Source organism: Cetorhinus maximus, chromosome 14 (assembly GCF_964194155.1).
Source record: "Cetorhinus maximus chromosome 14, sCetMax3.hap1.1, whole genome shotgun sequence".
Taxonomy (NCBI): Eukaryota; Metazoa; Chordata; class Chondrichthyes; order Lamniformes; family Cetorhinidae; genus Cetorhinus; species Cetorhinus maximus.
The window spans coordinates 22,342,989-22,367,344 of record NC_135892.1 but is presented as its reverse complement, the minus strand read 5'-3'; the positions used below and the strand labels follow the sequence as shown (position 1 = coordinate 22,367,344).

General features: G+C 42.4%; 1 protein-coding gene across 1 annotated transcript in view; it reads right to left on the bottom strand.

Moving 5' to 3' along the window:
* The window catches only part of pygb (phosphorylase, glycogen; brain), a 109,495-nt gene that overhangs the window by 25,099 nt on the left and 60,040 nt on the right, over positions 1 to 24,356 (bottom strand). The window contains exons 10-14 of the mRNA XM_078556643.1: positions 23,380 to 23,526; positions 17,408 to 17,571; positions 14,004 to 14,118; positions 12,170 to 12,271; positions 11,523 to 11,670 (exon numbers count right to left, since the gene is read on the bottom strand). Coding sequence (XP_078412769.1) covers positions 11,523 to 11,670; positions 12,170 to 12,271; positions 14,004 to 14,118; positions 17,408 to 17,571; positions 23,380 to 23,526 — 676 coding nt within the window. The remainder of the gene's footprint in view (positions 1 to 11,522; positions 11,671 to 12,169; positions 12,272 to 14,003; positions 14,119 to 17,407; positions 17,572 to 23,379; positions 23,527 to 24,356) is intronic.

The window sequence follows — 24,356 nt, the reverse complement described above, 5'->3', positions numbered from 1 at the left end:
TCATTTACAGTTCTCCAGTCTCAACGTTATGTCAGAACCACCACTCAAATTCTCTCAAACGAGTGCTGGTATTGGCAGTGTTTATTTGCACCACAGATAGAATGGACTAGATTTCTGATTGGTGCCCTTGGAGGACAATGGTTTGTCCGGAATGCAATTTGATCTTGCTACCCATAGAGTAATCCAAGGTCTCTGCAATGCGGAATTTGATCGTCATTGTCAGGCAAGCTCCAACGATCATAGAACTAACACTACCACTTTCAAGAACAAAGGCGGCTCAAACTCCTGGGCTAGGAGCACTCATAGCATACTCATAATATCCACTTCAAAGTGTGAAGTGCTCACACTCCCGTGTTCAGGGAATGCACAGTATTTGCATTCCTGGACAAAAACAGAATTACCTGGAAAAACTCAGCAGGTCTGGCAGCATCGGCGGAGGAGAAAAGAGTTGACGTTTCGAAGGGTCATGAGGACTCGAAATGTCAACTCTTTTCTCCTCCGCCGATGCTGCCAGACCTGCTGAGTTTTTCCAGGTAATTCTGTTTTTGTTTTGGATTTCCAGCATCCGCAGTAGTTTTTTGTTTTTATCTATTTGCATTCCTGGGTTCAACTGACAAGACTTGTAGCAAGTTAGAATACATGCAGCAAAGTTTTGGGTAAGCTCAAGTTCATTGAGGGTGGAAGATGGGAGGCTGACCAGAAGAACACTGGAATAGCCAAGTCTGGCAAATTACACAGAAATGTAACTTAGTTGTATGTCGGTAGGAACACAGAATACATTCATTCTTTTAAGGCGAACGACCCCAGTTTCTCTCGACTCTCGTGTTTATCTTTGCACCCTCTAAGGGCTTTGCATCCTTCTTAAAGTGTGGGGCCTTGAATTTGTCACATATTCCAGCTGAAGATTAACTGTAAACCAATATTATTTACCTTTTTAACGTGCATTCACTTTTCAACCATGTAACTGCTTCTTTATTTATTTTATATTAATTAATGTAGACTGGTTGTGGTGTAACCGTGTATGTGGAGTCTGTCTCATGGTGATAACATGGAACTTCAAGGTATAAGGACTCAGACTGAAGATATGCAAAGAACTGTACTGAACTGCAGTGTGGGCTCAAAACACAAAGCACGCTGGTTAATTTAGTCAAGTGTAAGTCTTGCTAGAATCAGAAAGTTCTGCAAAATAAAACTGTAGGAGAACTTGTACCAGGAAGATAAACAGACTGAGCTTCATTAAGGGGCAATAATGTGCTGCCTTCTCCCAGCTCTGGAGATTGATAACAGCGTTGGAGATAACAAAGCGGAGTCAAACTGGCCGCAGTACTTCAAGAGTGACCTTCATAGGGGACCTAACCAGAGTGCATCTGGAGAAAGCAGGGAGATGTACAGTGATGTAATTGAAAATCAATTAAATGGACTAAAAGCAGAATTTAACTTATATGGCACTGGGCCATAGCAAAGATAGGTATAAAGAAAGAGTCCACAGAACCACCTCTACTGCAGTGGTTAGAGCAATTTGGTCAGTTGCTCAGAAGATGCACACGGAAGATTCCTCAGCAGACTGAGCACCGAAATGGACTCCAGTTTGCAGGGAAGCTATGCAACTGGTATTATCGTGAGTGTGCACTATTGTTTAGTGGTTTAATAAAGGTGTATCACCTTTGTTGAAATTTCATCCAAGTTGTGTACTGTTGATATCCAAGACAAGGACCTTTAGACTAGGGACACAGTCTTACAGGATCTGGCGAGTCAGCCAGGAGTCTTAAGATAAAAGAAATGGCAGAACATACTATGGATGGGTTAGTCACGAAGTAGGTGGCAGGGAAATTACCTCTTAAACAGAGGTGTGTGCAGGTTATCCTGGAGGGGGGAATGAAATAGACAATGTGTCTACTAAACAGGCTCATACACTGCTCACGGAGATTCAAGAGAACAGGGAGAGGGTCCCTTTTGAAGAAGTAGCAGTCATCCAAGGATGGATGGATGAGAAAAGGCTAAGAGCTGAAACGGGTAAAGGCTTTTCAGTTCGCGCACTTCCCTGTGCTGAGAAACGTGACAAGGTTTTTCAGAAGTCAGATAATAAATTAAAGCAATTGATTTCTGCAAACCCCACCACTCCACAAGTAAGGTGGAAATATAGAAGTAAGTTTGGGTTAAAGAAAATGGTTAGGGGAAAGTAAAAATTAAATTGATAGGCCCACAATATAGTTAAGATGCTGTGTGAAAAGGTAAAAAAAGAAAAGACATAACTTACGTGTGAGTATCTGTTTGTGTATCTTGTTGAGGTATAAATCTTTTTCTGCCTGAATGTGATTTACTTGTGTGTTTGCAAGTGCTGGGTTTATGTTGCTGAACTAAAGGGCTATTAACTCTCTGTGGTCTAGTATGTTTTAAGCTTTTTGTTGTGTTTGTTTAATGTGTGTATACATTTGTATTGCGTTTGAGACTTTAACCTCGTTTAAACTCTAATTTGTTTTTTTCCTCTTCCCCCCGGAGCTTGCGATCTGGGGATACTTTTGGCATTTGGAGTTTCTCTCGTTATGGGACTTCATATTTCTATGGGCGCATGGAAATATGAAAGTGTGAATGTGATTGTTGAGTTTGCCTATGTCAATTTAATATAAGGTTTAATTATGGATTTGTGGAAACTGCATGACCAGTTAAATGTGAGAATTATAAGCATGGTCTAGAGGTATGTGGAATTAGTGTTGGGATTTTGTGTTATCACACTCTCCCAGAAAAAGAGGAGATTTTGCAGGCAGTAATGAATGATGTGTTCAGGTGAGAATGAGTTTGAGATTCTGAATCAGTGCAGAATGGATAATGCAGGTAGCATCAGGAATTGGAAGTTGGTTTAAATGGGGAAAAAGATAAGTTAAGCTATAATGAAATGAAGGAGAATGGAAACTCGTGTTTTTTCGTATTTTGATTAAGGGATTGAGAGGTTGTACTATCCTGTCTCTTTAAGAACCTGCCTGTAGCTGTGGGAAAAATGCTGAGACTTGAAATGCTTGAAATTTATGAGCTGTGAGAAACTGTGAGATTGCTTTTTCTTTTGTGCGGAAACTTAGAGGCTCTTTGCATTTGAGTAAGAATCTGTAAGTTTTCTGGTGATACTTCACTTTTTCTATAGTTTTTTTTCAATTACAGTTGTTGGAAACCCAACTGAAGAAAGAACCACAAGACCACTGACCTAATTCATTTGTTTTCTTTTTTTTAAAAAGCACATGCTCATTTTCTCTGCTTGTGTGGGGAATTAACTGATTTCTGTATCCAGGTTGCTGGTTAGAGCAATTTGGCCAGTTGCTCAGAAGATGCACATGGAGGATTCCTCAGCAGACTGAGCACCGAAATGGACTCCAGTTTGCAGGGAAGCTCAGCAAACGGCATTATCGTGAGTGTGTACTATTGCTTAGTGGTTTAATAAAGGTGTATCACCTTTGTTGAAATTTCATCCAAGTTGTGTACTGTTGATATCCAAGACGAGGACCTTCAGACCAGGGACACAGTCTTACAGGGTCTGGCGAGTCAGCCAAGAGGCAAGATAAAAGAAATGGCAGAACATACTATGGAAGCGTTAGTCACGAAGTAGGTGGCAGGGAAATTACCTCTTAAACAGAGGTTTGTGCAGGTTATCCTGGAGGGGGACGAAGTAGACAATATGTCTATTAAACAGGCTCAGACACGGCTCACGGAGAGTCAAGAGAACAGGGAGAGGATCCCTTTCGAAGCAGTAGCAGTCATCCAAGGATGGATGGATGAGGAAAGGCTAAAAGCTAAAACAAGTAAAGACTTTTCAGTTTGGGCACTTCCTGTGCTGAGAAACGGGACAAGGTTTTTCAGAAGTCAGATAATAAATTAAAACAATTGGTTTCTGTAAACCCCACCACACCACAAGGTGGAGATATAGAAGAAAGCCTGGGGTTAAAGAAAATGGCTAGGGGAAAGTAAAAATTAAATTGATAGACTCACAATATAGTTAAGATGCTGGTATTATCGTGATTATGTACTATTGCTTAGTGGTTTAATAAAGGCGTATCATCTTTGTTGAAATTTCATCCAAGTTGTGTGCTGTTGATATCCAAGACAAGGACCTTTAGGAACCCCACCACTGAACATCAAGCCATTGTTTCCAGGACTGTCACTGACCTCATCTCCTCTGGAGATCTTCCTTCCACAGCTTCCAGCCTGATAGTCTCCCAACCTCGGACGGCCCGCTTCTACCTCCTACCCAAAATCCACAAACAGGACTGTCCCGGCAGACCAATCGTGTCAGCTTGTTCCTGCCCCACGGAACTCATTTCTGGCTTTCTTGACTCCATTCTCTCTCCCCTTGTCCAGTCCCTTCCCACCTATATCTGTGATTCCTCTGACACCCTACATTATATCAACAATTTCCAGTTCCCTGGCCTCAACCGCCTCCTCTTCACCATGGACGTCCAATCCCTCTACACCTCCATCCCCCACCGGGATGGCCCCACCGGGATGGTCTGAGGGCTCTCCGCTTCTTCCTCGAACAGAGGCCCGAGCAATCCCCATCCACCACTACTCTCCTCCGTCTGGCTGAACTTATTCTCACACTGAACAATTTCTCCTTAAACTCCTCTCACTTCCTCCAAATAAAAGGTGTGGCTATGGGCACCCGCATGGGCCCCAGCTATGCCTGTCTCTTTATGGGGTATGTGGAACATTCCTTGTTCCAGTCCTACTCCGGCCCCCTCCCACAACTCTTTCTCCAGTACATCGATGATTACTTCAGTGCTGCTTCATGCTCTCGTCTGGACCTGGAAAAATTTATTAATTTTGCTTCCAATTCCACCTCTCCATTGTTTTCACATGGTCCATCTCTGACACTTCTCTTCTCTTCCTTGACCTCTCTGTCTCAATTTCTGGTGATAGACTGTCCACCAATATCCACTACAAGCCTACCGACTCCCACAGCTACCTCGACTACAGCTCCTCACACCCCGCTTCCTATAAGGACTCCATCCCATTCTCTCAGTTCCTTCGCCTCCGTCGCATCTGTTCTGATGATGCCACTTTCAAAAAACAGTTCCTCTGACATGTCCTCCTTCTTCCTTAACCGAGGTTTTCCACCCATGATGGTTGACAGGGCCCTCAACCGTGTCCGGCCCATCTCCTGTGCATCCGCCCTCAACTTCTTCTCCCTCCCAGAAACATGATAGGGTCCCCCTTGTCTTCACTTATTACCCCACCAGCCTCTGCATTCAAAGGATCATCCTCCACCATTTCCGCCAACTCCAGCATGATGCCACCACCAAACACATCTTCCCTTCACCCCCCTGGCGGCATTCTGCAGGGATCATTCCCTCCGGGATACCCTGGTCCACTCCTCCATCATCCCCTACACCTCAACCCCCTCCCACGGCACCTTCCCATGCAACCGCAGAAGGTGCAACACCTGCCCCATCACTTCCCCTCTCCTCACCGTCCAAGGGCCCAAACACTCTTTTCAAGTGAAGCAGCATTTCACTTGCACTTCCCACAATTTAGTCTACTGCATTCGCTCCTCCCAACGTGGTTTCCTCTACATTGGAGAGACCAAACGCAGACTGGGTGACCGCTTTGCAGAACACCTTTGGTCTGTCCGCAAGCATTACCCAGACCTCCCTGTCGCTTGCCATTTCAACACTCCACCCTGCTCTCATGCCCACATGTCCGTCCTTGGCTTGCTGCATTGTTACAGTGAAGCTCAACGCAAACTGGAGGAACAGTACCTCATCTTCCGACTAGGCACTTTACAGCCTTCTGGACTGAATATCGAGTTCAACAATTTTAGATCATGAGCTCTCTCCTCCATCCCCACCCCCTTTCCGATTCCCCCCCCCACTTTTTTCCAATAATTTATATAGATTTTTCTTTTCCTACCTACTTCCATTATTTTTAAATGTATTTCCATCCATTATTTTATCTTTACCTTTTAGCCTTTTTTGATTCCTTCACCCCACCCCCACTAGGGCTATCTGTACCTTGCTTGTCCAGCTTTCTACCCTTAATTAGCACATTCCTTAGATAATATCACCACCTTCAACACCTCTTTGTCCTTTTGTCTGTGACATATTTTGGTTATCTCCACCTATCACTGGCCCTCTGTCCAGTTCTACTTGTCCCACCCCCCCTTAAACCAGTTTATATTTCACCTCTCTTCTATTTTTACTTAGTTCTGTTGAAGGGTCATTCGGACTTGAAACATTAACTGTGCTCCTCTCCGCAGATGCTGCCAGACCTGCTGAGTTTTTCTAGGTATTTTTGTTTTTGTTTAGGAACAGGATCTTGCACAACTTTTTAGAAAGGTTTAGTGTAACTTCTGTTTTGTACTCCATGCTTCAATTAATAAAGCCAAGGATCCTGTAAGCCTTTTAATAGCCTTCTCCACTGTCCTGCCACTTTCAGAGACTTGTTTACACCAACAGATCTCTCTGTTCCTACACCCATTTTAAAAGGGCACCATTTAGTTCATATTGCCTCTTCTCATTCTTCCTACTTCGTCCTCCCACCGAGTTCCTGACCTTGCACTGACCCACCACAGAGTTCCTCCACCTTCGATGCTCTAGTTTCTATTAAAACCTTTATTCACACTCACCCTGGCCAGACCCCCTGGTAGAGCCTTTATTTCCATTCCCTCAAGTCCAAGGAACACAAACTTGAATGGGTATGGTGGACAACTGGTTTAGCCATTTACCACCAGATCTGGCTGGACCACATAATGGGCCATCAGGTCTTGCTTTCATCTTTGAAAACCACTCAATTCCAGGATCATCCTGGAATGCAAATATAACCCCTGGCCTCTTTGTTCTACTGTAAGCCATCTGCTTAAACCCCTCTCCCCTGTATCCTCCACCGTTACCTCCAATTTGTTCGGGAAGCTCATGCATATTTTTGTGACCAAGATGGAGATCCAATCAACGGTCTTCGGCACTTCCCTCCCTTCCCCTCGCCCAAACCTCCTTGAAGGCTCCCCCCACCCTAGATTGAACTTTTATCTTTCTCTATGTTCTCTCCTATCTCCCCTGGTGATTTCGCTGTGCTCATCTTTTCATGAGGTTCACCTCCTGTTCCCACAAAACCACTGACCACCCAACTTCCCTTCCTGGCCTCCATGTCACCTGACATTGTTCACTGTTCTTTCCCCTCAGGTACTGTCCCTCTCTCCTTCAAACCTGTCATCATCATCCTTCTCCTCAAAACACCAAACCCTGATCCCTCCTGCATTTGCAAACCACTGCCCCATCTTCAACTTCTCTTTCCTCCCCAAAGTCCTTGAATGTGTTGTCACCTTCCAAATTCATGTCCATCTGTCCCAGAACTCCAAATCTGAATCCTTCCAATTAGATTTCCGCCCCTGCCAGAGTACAGAAATGGTTCTTATCAAAGTCAAAAATGACATCCTACATGACTGTGCCAAAGAAACTATCCCTCCTCATCACATCATCCTCCTCCATCACCTCTCCACTTATATTGAGAAGGATGGGATTGCACCTGCTTGGTTCCATTCTTATCTATCTAATCACAGCCAAAGAATTGCCATCAATGGCTTATCTTCCCATTTCTACACAGCTACCTGTAGTATCCCCAATGGATCTATCCTTAGACCCAATTTCTTTTGGCTATATCATCCAAAAACACATGTTTGTTTCCACATGTACGCTGATGACACCCAACTGTACCTCAGCACCCCTCCGCTGTGTCCGACATCCTGTATTGCATGAGCAGAAATTTCCTTCAATTAAATATTGGAAAGACTGAAGCCATTGTCTTTAGTGCATGCTATAAATCTTATTCCCTTTCTCTGGCAAATGCCTGAGGCTAAGCCAAACTGTTCACAAATGTTGGGTCATATTTAACCCCAACAGGAGCTTTGAGCCACATATCCAAGCCATCACTAAGATGGCCTATTTTCACTTTTGTAACATTGCCCAACTCCACCCACCTCAGCTCTTTCTGCTGCTGAAACCTTCATCCATGCCTATGTTACATCCTGTTTTGACTATTCTAAAACACTCCAGGCCAGCCTCCCACGTTCTACCCTCTTAACGAGGTCATCCAAAATTCTGCTCCCCCTATCCTAACTCGCACCAAATCCCATTCACACATCACCTATGTGCTCACTCACCAATACAGACTCCCAGTTACACAATGCCTCGATTTTAAAATTCTCATCATTGTTTTAAAACCCCTCCATGGCCTGGTGCCTCTCTATCTCTATAATCTCCTCCAGCCCCACAGCCCTCCGAAATATCTGTGCTCTTCTAATTCCAGTCTCTTGGATTTCCCAATTTTAGTTGCTCCATCACTGGTGGCCGAGATCCTAAGCTCTACAATTCCCTTCCTAAACCTCTCCTTCTCTCTACTTCACTTTCTTCCTTTAAGACAATCCTTAACACCAACTTTCAATTGGGGAAAAGGCCAATTTTAATAAACTGAGAGGTGATATGGTAAAAGTGGATTTAAGACAACTAATTGATGTCAGAACAGTGGGAAGCATTCGAGGAGGGGATAGAGGGAGTTCAGAACAATCATTTTCCTGGAAAGAAAAATGGTGAGACTCCCAAATCTAGGATCCAAGGATGTCAAAGAGCATACAGGCCATACACGTCCAGGTTGAAAAACAGGTTAAGCAGTTCCATCAGTTCGGGCAAGGAAGAAAAAGCCTGAGTAAATGAGATGATGGCGTAGTGGTTTTGTTGCTCGACTAGTAATCCAGAGACCCAGGGGGGTAATGCTCTGGGGACCCGGGTTCAAATCCCACCATGGCAAATGGTGGGATTTGAATTCAATAAAAATCTGGAATTAAAAGTCTAATGATGACCATGGAACCATTGTCGATTGTTGTAAAAACCCATCTGGTTCACTAATGTCCTTTAGGGAAGGAAATCTGTCATCCTTACCTGGTCTGGCCTACACGTGACTCCAGGTGTACATGCCCTCTGAAATGGCCTAGCTAGCAAGCCACGCAGTTGTAACAAACCGCTAGAAAGTCACAAAAAAGAACCTACACCACATGGACTGCAGCAGTTCAAGAAGGCAGCTCACCACCACCTTCTCAAGGACAACTAGGGATGGGCAATAAATGCTGGCCCAGCCAGCGAAACCCACATCCCATGAATGAATTTTAAAAAAAAAAAATACAGAATACGATAAGGCAACAGAACAAACCAGAACGGATCTAGCAGCTCACAACTTGGCATGAGGCGCAGTGGGCCAACAGCAACAGAACTGTACTCAAATAAAATTTGTAACCTTATGGCCCAGCATATCCTTCACTCTACCATCACCGTCAAGGGAGGAGACAATGAGGAGTGCAGAAGAGCATGCCTGAAGCAACACCCGGCATACCTAAAAATGAGATGCCAACCTAATGACGTTACAACACCAGGGCTACATGAATGCTAAACAGCAGAAGCAGTATGTGACAGAGCTAAACGATTCCACAACCAAAGGAACCAATTAAAGCTCTACAGTCCTGCCACATCCAGTTGTGAATGGTGGTGGACAATTAAACAACCCTCCGAAAGAGGAAGCTCCACAAACATTCCCATCCTCAAATGATGGGGGAGCCCAACACATGAGTGCAGAAAGACAAGGTTGCAGCATGTGCAACCATCTTCAGCCAGTAGTGCTATGAGGATGATCTTGGATCATCTTGGCCTCCTCCTGAGGCCTCAGCATCACAGATGTGAATCTTCAGCCAAAGAGATTCATACCATGTGATTTCAAGAAACAGCTGCAGGCACCGGATTCAGCACAGGCTGTGAGCCCTGACAACATTCTACTGTAAAACTGAAGGCACATACAATAGAACTAGCTGTGCCCTCACCCAAACTGTTCTGGTACTGCTACAAGACTGCCACCTACCACCCGACAATGTGGAAAATTTCCCACATATGTCCTATCCGCAAAAAGCAGAACAAATCGAATCTGGCCAATTACCACCCCATCGGTCCACTCAATCATCAGCAAAGTAATGGAAGGTGTCTAGACAGCGCTATCAAGTGGCACTTTCACAGCAATAACTTGCTCACCGATGTTCAGCCAGGGCCACTCAGCTCCTGTCCTCATTACAGCCTTGGTCCAAACGTGGACAAAAAAAGTGATGTGAGAATGACTGCCCTTGACATCAAGGCAGCATTTGACCAAGTGCAGCATCAAGCAGCCCTAGCAAAATTGAAGCCAATGGGTATCGGGAGAAAACCTGTTATTGGTTGGGAGTTATACCTTGCAAAAAGGAAGGTCATTGCTGGACATCAATTATCTCAGCCCCAGAACATAAATGGAGTTCCTCGAGATAGTGTTCTAGCCCATGAAGATGTCCAACCATCTTCAGCTGCTTCATCAATGACCTTCCCTCCATCACAGGGTCAGAAGTGGGGAGGTTCACAGATGATTGCACAGTGTTCAGTACCATTTGCGACTCCTCATTTAATGAAGCAGTGCATGCCTGCATTCAGCAAGACTTGGATAACATTCAGCTTTGGGCTGATAACTGGAAGTAACATGCGTACTATACAGATGTCAGGCAATGACTATCTCCTACAATAGAGAACTTAACCATCTCCCCATGCCATTCAACAGCATTACCATTGCTAAATCGCCACAATCAGTATCCTTGGGGCTACCACTGACCAAAAATTAACTGGACCAGTCACATAAATACTATGGGTACAACAGAAGGTCAGGGCTGGGAATCCTGTGGTAAGTAACTCACCTCCTGACTTCCCAAAGCCTATCCACCACTTACAAATCAGGAGTGGGACAGAAACACTCTACTTGCCTGGATGAGTACAGTTCCAACACCACTCAAAAAGCTTGACCCCATCCAGGACAAAAAAGCCCACTTAATTGGCACCTCATTTTCCACCTTAAACGTTCAATCCTTCCACCACCAATGGCAGCAGTGTGCACGATCTACAAGATGAACTACAGCAACTCACCAAAGCTTCTTCGGCAGCGCCTTATGTTCATGAGGCCATGCTATTTGTGAAATATGGAAATCTTATTAGCTATACAACATCTGACATGCAAGGTCAGGTACATCACAGATCATTACAATGTGAAGTACCCGCTCCTCTATCACCACTATGTGCTTCAGCTCACAATCTTAAAACAACACTATGTGCTGCACCATTGAGGCACTTTCCATTTTCTGCATTAGCTATTCCTTTGGCTAGAGTGAGATTACCAAGTAGTGCCAGTTGGGACAAATTTTACACTGCAGCCCATCCTCATGAGGTTAAGCACACTCTGGTTCCTTTCCCACTACATCTTGAAAGATCAAACTCATAAGGCTCTTATAGCTAGATAGAGCTCAAATTGGCCACCCAAACATGAAAACAGTATGTATAAACTCAGTACTACATCTCCATACCACCTACTTATAGCAGTAGGTAACTAGCAGTAGCTGTGCGGGTAAAGGGCTGAATGTGAAGTCTTTATAGTCATTGACAAAGAATGCATAATGGGTGTGACGCAATATGAACCATTCGCAGATTATGACTTACGGTTGTAGAGAGTGATAACATGTAAACAATTTAATAGCTGCCTCTTATACTCATGGATCCGCTTCACATGGACATCGAAGATAGAGGAAGGGTTTATTTTGAGCTTGTACTCATTTTCCAAATAAGCAGCAAATTTCAGTTTGTTCTCCTGAAATAAAACAGTGTGATCCCAACATTAAAGGTTCATTAGTCTTTTACATTTATTGCATACTTAATGTTACAAAAATGAGTACTTTTGAAGTGTACTGTTATAATGCAGGAAACACAGGAGCCAATTTGCACACAGTAAGGTCCCACAAACAATAACTAAATAACTACAAATATTGGTGAAGGCACTGGGAAGAACTGCCTTTCTCTTCGTCAAAAGAGTGCCATGCGATCATTTACATTCATCCAAGAAAGCAAAAAGAGCCTCAATTTAACACCTCATCTGAAAGATGACAATGACAGTCCTTCACTGGATTATGGGGCTCAAGTCTCTGGAATAGGATTTAAACCCAAGCCTTCTGACTCAGGAGAGAGTGCTGCTACTGAGCCAAGGGTGACACCTAAAGCTGTGCTGATGGCACCTTGTAACATATGTGATCTTTAATTTCATACAACATAAGCTACAGAAAAAAAGAGCTAATTTGAAATGTTAATTGTACCTGTTTAACATTGGCCACATCTCTAATGAAAGCTTCATTGTTGACGTGGTCCAACAGTTTCTTCAGCTGCTGTAGGTCTGTGATGAAACCCTCTCCGATCCTCTATGGGGAAAAAGATTATATTATTCTTACTGGCTAAATTCAAAGTGGGCTGAGACAAAGCAAGGGGCTTTGCGAAGGGCACACTTCCTCACATTATAACAGCAACTTTCATTTGTATACTGCAGTTAATGTAGGAAAACATCCCAAGGTGCTTCGCAGGAGTGTTATAAAAAAAACACCAAATTACAGAATGATGTATTAGGACAGGTGTCCAAAAGCCTGGTCACAGTACCTTTACAACACAAAAGGACGCCATTCGGCCAACCAAGTCTGCACTGGCTCTCAAACAGCATTCCACCTAGTCTCACTCCCCTGCCTTATCCCTGTAACCTTGCACATTCTCTCTTTTCAGGTAGCAATCCAATTCCCTTTTGAATACCTCAAGTGAACCTGCCTGCACCACCCTTTCAGGAAATTTGTTCCAGATTCCAACCATTCTCTGGGTGAAAAATTTTTCCTCACATCTCATTTCCTCCTTTTGTCAATTATTTCGAATCTGTGCACTCTAGTAGGAACAGCTTCTCACTATTTACCCCGTCCATACCCCTCAAGATCTTGAATACCTCTATCAAATCTCCTCTCAGCCTTCTTTTCTCCAAGGAAAAGAGAGTCCCAATCTCTCCAATCGATCCTCATAGCTACAGCTCTTTATCCCTGGAATCATTCTTGTGAATATCCTCTGTACTCTCTCCAATGCGTTCATATCCTTCCTCAAGTATGGTGCCCAGAACTGGATGCAGTACTCCAGATGAGGCCTAACTAGTGTCATATATAAGTTCAACATGACTTCCTTACTCTTGTAGTTAATGCCCCTATTAATAAAGCCTAAGATACAATATGCTTTATTAACTGCTCTCTCAACATGCCCTGCCATCTTCAATGCCCCATGTACATATACACCTCTGTTCCTGCACCTCCTTTAGAGGCTCTCCCTTTATTTTATACTGTCTCTCCATATTCTTCCTGCCAAAATGAATCATCTCACACTTCTCTGCATTGAACGTCGTCTGCCACTTGTCTGCCCAATCCACCAACATGCCTACGTCCTTTTGAAGTTCAAGACCATCTTAAAAGAAAAGAGGGGCAGGGAGGTATTGGGAGGGTTAAATACACAGCGGTTTTAAAAATAAAAATCACGAGGCAAAGTCAAAGTCATTTTCATAAAACGGCTCCAATATCTTTTAAGCTCTGCAAATTTACAGTTGTAACAGGATCTGTGCATTAAAAGATTGAGAGAGCAAAGAACTGCCATTGCTCCCAATATATTCCTAGTTTTAGAGACAACTTCCAAGGCTTGACTGGAAATGCAACTTATACAGAAAACTAAGTTGGTAGAATAACTTAAAAGGGTCTTAGAGGGTTAAATTATAAGGGCAGGCAACATAAACTACACTCACATTCCCTTGAGTAAAAGAGACTGCGGGGCAATCTAATCAAAGGGTTTAACATGATGAAAGGATTCTATAGGGTAGATACAGAGAAAACATAGCAGAACAGCCTTAAGTTTAGAGCTAGGTCATTGAGGAGTGATGTCAGGAAATACTTGTTCAAAGAAAGGGTAATAGAAATTTGGAACACATGTCACCAAAGTGTTCTTGTTCCAATACCTTTCTGCCCCTCCAATTCGCTACAACCTTTTAACACAGTGCTGTGCAGCCATTGAAGGTCCTTTCAGAACTCACTGTTAATTGAGTTTCTATCCCAATCTCAGCCAGTCAAAGAACACTCTCACCTCAGCTATGATATCTGCAAGGCCGGGGTTGCATAGCAATAGCCAACGTCTTGGAGTGATCCCATTTGTCTTATTCTGGAACTTGTCTGGTTCAAGTTCGTAGAAATCCTTGAAACTGGAAATAAAATCAGACTAAAATAAGGAGAGGTTTTATTTTCACATTTGCATGCTAACTTGACTTGACAGATTGGAAGAGCGGAATATGTGATAAAACAAAATGTTTAAAAGTAAATTGCACCCTTTCAGACAGATTGTTTGGGTAGGTTATTCAAAATGAGAAAAGAGAGACTTGCATTTATATAGCACCTTTCATGACTTCAAGACAGCCCAAAACACTTCACAACTAAGGGAGTAATTTTCAAGTGTAAACACTGTTGCAATGTAGGGCTAAAATGGTGCTAAATTTAGGACTAAGATTGTAGCAATAAGTGGACAATTGTATTATTACATCTCTTGGAAACCTGCTTTCTATTTGCAGTATGGTGTTTTAGATATAGTTGGATGTTATTTCCTACACAATCAGGCATAAGCAAATTGGAATGAAGACAATACATAATGGTAAAAGTTAATTCCTAATTTACTTTGCCGCAGATAACTTTTAAAACACTGTTATTCCAAATTAAATTGTAATATCAAAAAAAACAAGTACCATAAATACCTCATTCATGTAACAACCCTCACTCCTATCATAGTTATTAAATGGACTATCACAAGTAGAATCTGAGCCATATTCTTCATGTCAACTGTTCAACCATCATCCCACAAACAGTTCATTTGAAAGAGGGCTGCAACTTAACATTGATGGTACAACGTAGCATCAATCCATAATTTGTAAGAATGGATTTAAATAAGTGCCATATCAGCCACAAGAATTGAAAAGCACTCCATGAAGTTACAGATTTTTTATATTTGTGTTTAACAAGTGCAAGTTTACTTCATAAAAGTAAATTTGTGAATGTTATCTTCAAAACACAAAAAGAGATAAATTTTACTTTATGCTCTATATTTTGACTTTGAGTTCACATATACCCAATGCATCAGACTGATTTGCAATAGTCTAATTGTACTAAAGGCTCACCAATAGCTGAGACTTAAACACACACATGCACACACAAATATATGTACACATATTCATACATGACATAACCAGAAAGGCCATTTGTCTTGTCCTGGTACAAAATAGAGCTTATTTTCTTTGTTCACCTAATCCTACACTGCAGGAGTATTTTAACCAAGTCCCTCATTTCTGTAGCTTTTGGTCACATTCTTGGGATTTGGCTGTCACTGGCAAGACTGGCATTCATTGCCCATCCCTAATTGCCTTTGAGAAAAAGTGTTGGTGAGCCTTCCTCTTGAGCCACTGCAGTCTCTGTGAAGGTATTGCTACAGTGCCATCAGATAGGGAGTTCCAGAATTTTGACCTGGAGACAATGAAGGAACGGCCATACATGTCCAAGTCAGAACATTGGGCAGAATTTTACCCTTGATGTGCGGACTCGGCGGGGGCGGGTGAGAAGCCGCTGCCAGCAATCGGCAGCGCACCTCGATTTTATGCAGGCGGGCCAATTAAGGCCCGTCCAGCGTGAGATGTGGCCTTTCAATGAGAGCAAAGGGGTGGTTGGGGGCTTAATGTCCACCGGGTCCAATGGTGATCCGGCAGCCGATTCAAGTATGGCATTGGCAGCCCCTGGAAGGCTGCCACCAAAGGACACGGAAATTGTGTACATGGATGCCGCAGTGGGCGGACACAGCAGGCAGGAGGGCAGGGTAGTCAGCGCCGTGTTTTTCAGACGCGTGCCTCCGTGCCCCCCTGGAGGTGGTGGCAGCCAGGGGAGAAACGTTTGTCCCCAGGGACGGCTGGAAGAGGCCCCCCCACCTCACCAAAAAGGTCTGGGAGGAGGTGGCATCCAGGGTCAGCAGCCACAACGTGGTGATGTGCACATGGGTCCAGTGCCAGAAGCGCTTTAACGATCTCCTGTGATCAGATCATCAGATAACAACGCAGAGAGGTCGCAGACTGGCAGGGGAGTGAGTTTTTTCTCAAAATTGGCTTTTTCTTCAGTGATGCTGAAAGTTTGATTCAAATAGTTTCATGAAAACATACCTTTAAATCATTGCTCGAGTGTGACAATTATGCATTAATTAAACTCTTAATACACAAGCAACATTATCAATTTTTGTACAAGGTCTGCCACCCTATCAAAAACATAGTGGAAAGTTTGAAACAAAAAAAAAGTTAACTAAAGATTTCAGATTACAATAGAGATTCAAATGAAAATTGCAACTGCAGCACCTGAATACTTCAGAGAAGAACACAGCTTCCCTTTCCATAAACAGAAGGTGTGGCATCAAAAAGAGGAAGCCTTTTAGCTCCAAAACACTTTATAATTCTGGCTAAACATCCCTAAAGGGAAGTCATAATAAAATACTTTAGTCATTTATCTTAAGTGGACTAAGTATGAAGTTTAGATAGATGATACAGTGAGAGACATAGAAAGATCACAGGAGAAGGAAAGATTTTTTCTGGTTATAGTTCCTACTCAGATAGACTTCTTTTCTACTGACTAGAGAAATTGGTCTCCATACTTGATGACATTTTGAATATTTAGTTTGGAATTAGTAGGTACAAAAAGTAATTTACAAGACAAATGGAATGCTAACCTTTATCTCAAGGTGTCTGGAGTACTAAGGGGCGGAAGTTATGCTTCAGCTATATATAGCATTGTGCAGACACCGTCTAGGGAGAGTGCTTTGTTCAATTTTGGGCACCACTCTTCAGGAAAGATATAACGGCCTTTCAGGGTTGTTCTGTACATTCAACAGAATAACGCTGGGGCTAAAATTATTAAATTATGAGGAATATAGGAAATTAAGGGGTGATCTAATTGAAGTGTTTAAAAATGATTAAGGATTTGATAGGGGGCAGAGGGGTAAATGTTTTCTGTGGTGGTGGTAACCAAGACAATTGGGCATAACCTTCAAATTACAGCTAGGCAGTTCAGCAGTGAAGTCAGGAAGCATTTCTTCACAAGGATTATGGAAATCTGGAACTCTCTCTAAAAACTATTGAGGCCACAACAGACAGTGATAAGATTTTAGACAGCCAAGGGAACTAAAGCGATAGGGAACCAAGATACAGATCAACCATAACATAACTGAATGGTAGAACGAGCTCGATTGTGGAATGTTCCTATGTTCCTCACTGCTGAGAGACCTATGGTAGCTCTCAAGGCTGAGCAAACTTCAAGTTTGTGGCCTCTGCTGAACCTCATCAGCTAAAACACTGTTCAGTTAGTAAGAGGGATCCCAGTCAGGCAATGTGACCAGGAACTCACTTAAAAACCAAAGTTAACTCTTCCCTTACAAAAGGGCAACCATTTATCTATTGCTGGGACACCACTTACACTGTATTTTTCACAATTTCTGAGTGAATTTGTGCAACCCCGTTGACAGCATGAGATCCAACAACGCTCAGATGCGCCATGTTAATTCTCTTGGGCTCTCCCTCTTCAATCAGTGACATGCGTGTCAGGCGGTCCAGATCACCAGGATACAATGCAGTAATGTTCTAGAACAAAGAGTGAGTACTTGGGTCAACCTGAACTAATAAACAATAAAAGATTCTTTTAGTTCTTTATCCTAATGAAACAGCTGAATGGGTTATGATGGAGGACATCTAAATAGCTGAGATGGGGATGAAGAACAACCTCAAAAAGAGCCCTCTAAACCGACAAGCAACAGATTAAGATTAAATCTTTGGTTACTATGTTCTCCACTTCTCTTCAAAAACTTAAAAACCCAAGCAGACCCAAACCTGAAGTCTGGCCACTTTAGCAAGGCATCTAGGTCTGACACAATGTGTACTGACTTTGTTCTTACTAACGTTTATAACATGGGTGCAAGTTTTGCTGGATTAAATTTTTAATTGAGCTCACTATAAAAATCTATGAACAGTTACATTCCCCCCCCCGCCCAAATGTTTAAAGGGGAAAGAGTACAGAGCTCTGACTGAAATATGGGTGTAATCGATTTTTACAAGGAAGGGGTCCTGCTGTCCTAGATTGGTGCTCAAGCTGTGGGAACAGACAATCCACATCCAGCACTGTTCTTACACATCCTGGAGTAAATCTTCACCTTAATTGCATGATTGGCAATTTAGGCCCAATGGTCATTCCACTAACACTGATGGAAAGGAGGAACTTTATATTGCACTTTTTCCTGACGGGATGTTTCAAAGTGACTTACAGCCAAAAAATACTTCTGAAGTGTAGTTACTGTTGTAACGTAAAAAAACACAATAGTCAATTGTCACACAAAATCCCACAAACAGCCATTTGATAATAACCCGATCACTTATTTTAGTGATGCTTCTCAAGGGTTTGGCCGGGGTGTGGGGGGGTCCACGCCCCCCTAGGTAACTGAGAAGATTTCAACGTGTCCTCCAAAAACATAATGAGAATACATAGAATGTAGAGCTTGCTGAATCAGCCTCTCTCTGATTAATATTTACTGTACTTTCAAAGCTACATGTTCTCATTTTGACTTTGGACTTTAAAATTTACCCATCTACTTCCTATTTCAGGTTGAAAAGGCATTTCCTTTTAGATATGAAATTGCTGGATAAAAACGCGCTTCACCTCTCCCAGTGCGGGGGGGGGGGCGGGGTTCACTGAAAGGAATCCACTTTAAACTGTTAACCAATTGTAGAAAGCAGAACTTCCACGAGCTGCATCGCATCACTGCGGTAACATCACGGGAGTGGAATGGTAAGGTTGGGCTATGAGATTTGAATGCACGAGGTGGGGCATGAAGTGGGCAAAGAGCTTGGGTCACAAGGAGATCAGAGTGGCTAATGAACTGACTGTGCAGTCAAGGTAGCCTCTCAGCCATTTGTTTCAGACTTCATGCTTGGGGTGCCCTGCATTCTTCTCGCCTTTGTTTATGCTTCTGCTGCTATATGTTCCTTCTTACCAGAGTGTCAGTTGTGTCACCTTGGGGGAACTTTTACTTTTTGAAATGGAGGGGTGGGGGAGTGCAATAGCGCAGAAAACCCAGAAGTCTGCGTTCCCATATACTTTAGAGTTTTAACTCCATTACTGATAAGTTCCCTGCCCAGAGGTCAACTCAATTGACAAGTTTGACTTCTAGTTGGGCGGGGAACTAATCTGAGGTGCTTAATATGATTAAAGGATTTGGTAGAGCAAATATAGATAAACTGCTTCCTCTGGGAGTCAAAAGAGGAGGCATAACTTTAAAATTAGAGCCAGGCCTTTCATCGGTGATGTTAGGAAGGACATCTTTACACAAAGATTTGCAGGGAAATTACTGAGAGAGATTCGTAAGAAAATTACCGAGAGATGCAAGAGCTATAGAGTAATGATAGTGGGAGACTTTAACTATCCCAATATTGTATGGGGAGGCGATGGCGTTAAGGGCAGCGGAAGAACCTGAGGAATATCATAATATCTTTAGTTATGGAGAAGGACAAGCATCAAATTTTTAAAATAGGTAACCGGAGGAAGTCCACCACCATCAGAAAATGGAGGAGGGATCCAGCCAGAGTAAATTGGAATCAAAAGACAGGCAGGCAGAAATGTAATGGAGCAATGGGTGGCCTTTAAAGAAGATAGTTCAGGTACAGTCTAAGTAAATTCCTACAAGGGGAAAAGGAAAGACAACAAAAGGTAAGCAGTAGAATGAAGCAGAAAAGGTAGGTGCATGACAGATACCAGCTTAATAATAAAAGGGAGAGTCAGGTTGAATATAAAAGGGAGAGTCAGGTTGAATATAAAAGGGAGAGTCAGGTTGAATATAAAAGGGAGAGTCAGGTTGAATATAAAAGGGAGAGTCAGGTTGAATATAAAAGGGAGAGTCAGGTTGAATATAAAAGGGAGAGTCAGGTTGAATATAAAAGGGAGAGTCAGGTTGAATATAAAAGGGAGAGTCAGGTTGAATATAAAAGGGAGAGTCAGGTTGAATATAAAAGGGAGAGTCAGGTTGAATATAAAAAGTGCAAAGTAGAAGTAAAAAAGGAAATAAAAGGGCAAAGACAATATGTGAATAGATTGTTGGCTAACATAAAAGGGAATCCAAAAGCCTGTGACAGCCCTTTACTGTTAATCTGCTTGCAGGAGAAGCAATGGTGCAAGTTAAAGACCAAAATAGAGATCTACTGGTGGAGGCAGAGGGCGTGGCCAAGGTACTGAATGAAAACATTGCATCAGTGCTTACCAAGCATGAGGGCATTACCAAAGCTATGGCAAATGCGGTGGTTGCCAGGCTACTGGATGAGATAAAAATAAAAAAGGTTGTACCTGAAAGATTGGCAGCACTTACAAGTAGATAGGTCAACAGGTTGAGGGAAGGGCAGAGATTGCAAAGGTGCTGGCTACAACATTCCAATCTTCCTTTGAGATGGGACTTATGCCAAAAGACTGGAGGATAAACCTGCCAATCATAGGTTTAACACTGGTGTGGGGAAGTTTTTAGAATTGATATTTCAGAAGAAAATTGTCAGCCTCTTGGACAAGAATGGACTAATATAGGAGAGCCAGCATAGATTTGGTATGGGCAAATGGTGCTTGACTAAAGTGATTGAGGTTTTTGGGTGTGGCAACAGTGGATGAGGACAGTGCAGTTGATGTTGTGTATAAGAACTTCTAGCAAAATTGAAACCCATGGGATAAAAGATACAACAGCAGCTTGGATACAAAATTGGCTGAGGAAAATTAGCTAAGGAATAGAAAGCAGTGTTGTGGTGAATGACTGCTTTTCGGACTGTGGGGAGGTATACAATGATATTGCCCATGGTTCAGTACTGGGATCACTGCTGTTTTTGAGATACATGAATCACTTGATCCTGGGGGTACATGACAATTTCAAAACTTGTAGATGACAAAATTTGGAAATGTGGCAAACATTGAGGAAGATTGTAAGAGTTCAAAAAGACACAGACAGGTTGCTGGAATAGTGGATACATGACAGATGACATTCAATGCAAGTGATAAATTTTGGCAGAATACATGTATTATCTCTCTGCATTCTCAGTGGAACCATTTTAAAGGGGGTGCTTCTGCACAAAACTTTGAAGGTGGCAGGACAGGATAGCAAAGCAGTTAATAAAACTTATGGGATCCTGAGTTTTATTAATAGAAGCAAGAGTACAAAAGCGAGGAAGTTACGCTAATCTTATGCAAAACACTATGCCGGTCCAAGCATGAATACTGTGTCCAATTCTGGGCATCATGCTTTAGGAAGGGCGTGAAGGCTTTGGAGAAAGCATAGAAGAGGCTTACTAGGATGCTTCCAGGAATGAGGGGTTATTGTGTATAGATTGGAGAAGATGAAGTTGTTCTCTTTAGGGCAGAGGTGTGTTTAAATGTATGAATGGTTAAGATAGAGTAAATAAAGATAAATTGTTCCCAATAGCTGTAGGGTTGATAGCCAGAGGACATAGATTTAAGATGATTGTAAAAGAAGCAGGAGGGACATGAGGAAAAGCATTTTTGTGTGATGAGTGGTTAAGGTTTGGAATATACTGCCTCATAGATATTTAATAATAGCCTTCAAAGGGGAAAAACATGAAAAGGAAGGAATTGCAGGGATATAGGGAAAGAGAGGCAAAGTGCGACTAACTGAACTTCTCTTCAACAGCGTGACACAGACTCAATGGTCCAAATGACCTCCTCTACGCTGTACTGTTCTATGATTGCATGAGAGGGTAGTAGAATTTTTGAATTCTCTCCCCCAAAAAGCTGTCGAGGATAGGTTAATTAAAAATTTCAAGACTGAGATTGATAGATTTCTGTTGGGTAAGGGAATTAAGGGTTAAGTAAATGAGTAAATGGAATTAAGGATAAATCAGTCATCATCTAACTGAATGGCAGAACAGGGCTCAAGGGTTGCTCTTGTTATCATTAAATTCATCATGAATGCATGCAATTATAAGGTGATTGACATTTGCATTTGCCACATGTCCTCCGATGCAGAGAGTATACTGTTGAATTTCTGTCTCATGTTGAACTTGAAGCTTTATCAAACTTAAGTTTAACCTAATCTGCCTATTGGAAAATGGACTGGATCAGCTGTAGGACTGATTTTACACCAGCTCCAAATAAACTCTTCACTGAACTCAATGGAAAGTAACATTGGATGGGGTGCAAAGCCAGTGTGTGACCCACTGAATTAGATCAAAACAATCTCCTGTCTGTGCCATCAAAGGACAGGCTGGCAGCTCCCGGACCCTTGTCAATAGCCTCTTTTGTAGTCTGTTGTTAGGGTTGGGGAGTGGACACACCATCTCAAACCTCAGCCAAAGGAGAGCACCCCATTCAATTCCTCCCTTCTCTCTTGAAACAATGCTTTAGACTCTTCTGGATCCTCTCCAGCGTTGGTTTACTGAATGGCAGAATAGCTTGAGGGCCTGTGTGGCATACTCCTTTTCTTATGTTCCTATTAGATATGTTCATGATACGAACATATATAACAATTTTAAGGCAAATGATAGCTCCAGCTGCTACGTTTCCTCCACTACAGATGCACTGTTGAATTGGAGTGTTTTTAGAAAATAAATTTCTATGAGCCCTCCTCGAATTAATTATGCATAAAGCTTTGTGAATCCAAATGATTTCATCCTTCTCATTGTTTATTTTTTTAAAAATTGAGAACCTGGGACTCTCTTCCTAGCCACAAATAAAAATAGCGGAACAGATTCGAGGGGTTGAATTGCTTAATCCTGTTCCTCAAGGCCCATCGTGTAGAATACCTCCAAGGTTGAAGGGAGTAAATAAGTCAGGAAGCCAATAATCAGGTGAAGCCAAGCCTGGATTTTATAAACCTGCAAGTGCAAAGGACAGAAGAACACAAGAGGTAGGAGGAGAAGGCCACACAGCCCAAGAAGCTTGCTCTGCCATTCAATACGATAATGGTTGATCTTGGAGTTCAACTTCACTTTCCTGCCCCCTCTCCATATGCCTTAACTCCTTATCAAAAAACTGTCTATTCCAGCCTTAAGTGTATTCAACAATGGAGCATCCACAACCCTCAGCAATAGAGAATTCTAAAGATTCACAATCCTTTGAGTGAAGAAAATTCTCATCTTAATCCTGAATGATCGTCCCCTTATCCTGAAATTGTGTCCCCTCGTTCTAGATTCCCCAGTCTGGGAAACAACCTGTCAGTACCTACCCTCTCAAGCCCCTTCAGAATCTTGTATGTTTCAATTAGAATATTTCTCATTCTTCGAAGCTCCAGAAAATAAAGGCCCAATTTACTCAGCCTCTCATCCCAGGCAATGGAAAACTGAGTGAAGTAAAGAGCTGAGGGAAGCAAGGGAAAATGAATAAGAGTATGTGGAAATTGTTTTACTATTTCTTACGTCTAAATGTTGCTGGTTGATTGCATAGATGATTTGCAAGTGTCTCGGCAGAAGACGCTCGAACATGTGAACTGGCCAGCGTTCCAGAGCCTCAGGTAGCACTGTGTGGTTGGTATAAGCGCACGTTCGTTTGGTTATATCCCATGCCTTTCAAGAGAAAAAAAAGGGGAAAAAAAATCATACAGTATAAGTAATTTGAGACACAATATGTGATAAGTGTAAATGCTTTGGTAATTCAGATAAGTTTGGTCCTATGATTCCCAAAGCTCTCCACCATTGGGATTTTCCTCATCTCATGTCTGGGTATGCTGTAGACTAATTGATAGAGATTGATTGCTATGGTAAGTCAACCGTATGAATACCAGAATGGTAGGAGGTGAACTAGATGGTCTATGTGCACACTCGGTGATCTTATTTTAAGTGATACTTCAGACAATCATCTGGCCATTCCCACTTAATAGACTCCAGTCCTAAGTGATCCTTTTTAAACAAAAAAAGGAGAATTAGCAGCACCCCCTATCTAGTTGGTGACCACTGGCAGAAACAGGTGATCACAAATGTATCATTTCAGAATCATTCGCCTGGCTTACTTGCTTTAAGCAGCCGGTTTAAGGCCAGTAAAACACACTGGTTCACTAATGTCCTATTAGGGAAGGAAACCAGCTGTCCTTACCCAGTCCAGCTTATATGTGACTCTTAATCCCACATCAATGTGCTTGATTCTTAAATGCCCTCTCAAATGGCCTAGCTAGCCATTCATTTGTATCAAAGCACTATCCAACCCAGACAGTAGCAGCTTAAGATGAAGGCTCACCACCAACTTTTCAAGGAAACAAGAAATGGACAATAATTGACAGCCTTACCAGTGATGTTTGGATCCCAAGAATGAACGGGTGAGAACCTATTGTAGGTTAGAGACAAACAACACTGGAACAGACTTCTCAAACCAAAAAAGTTTTGATACAAATGGTTACTGG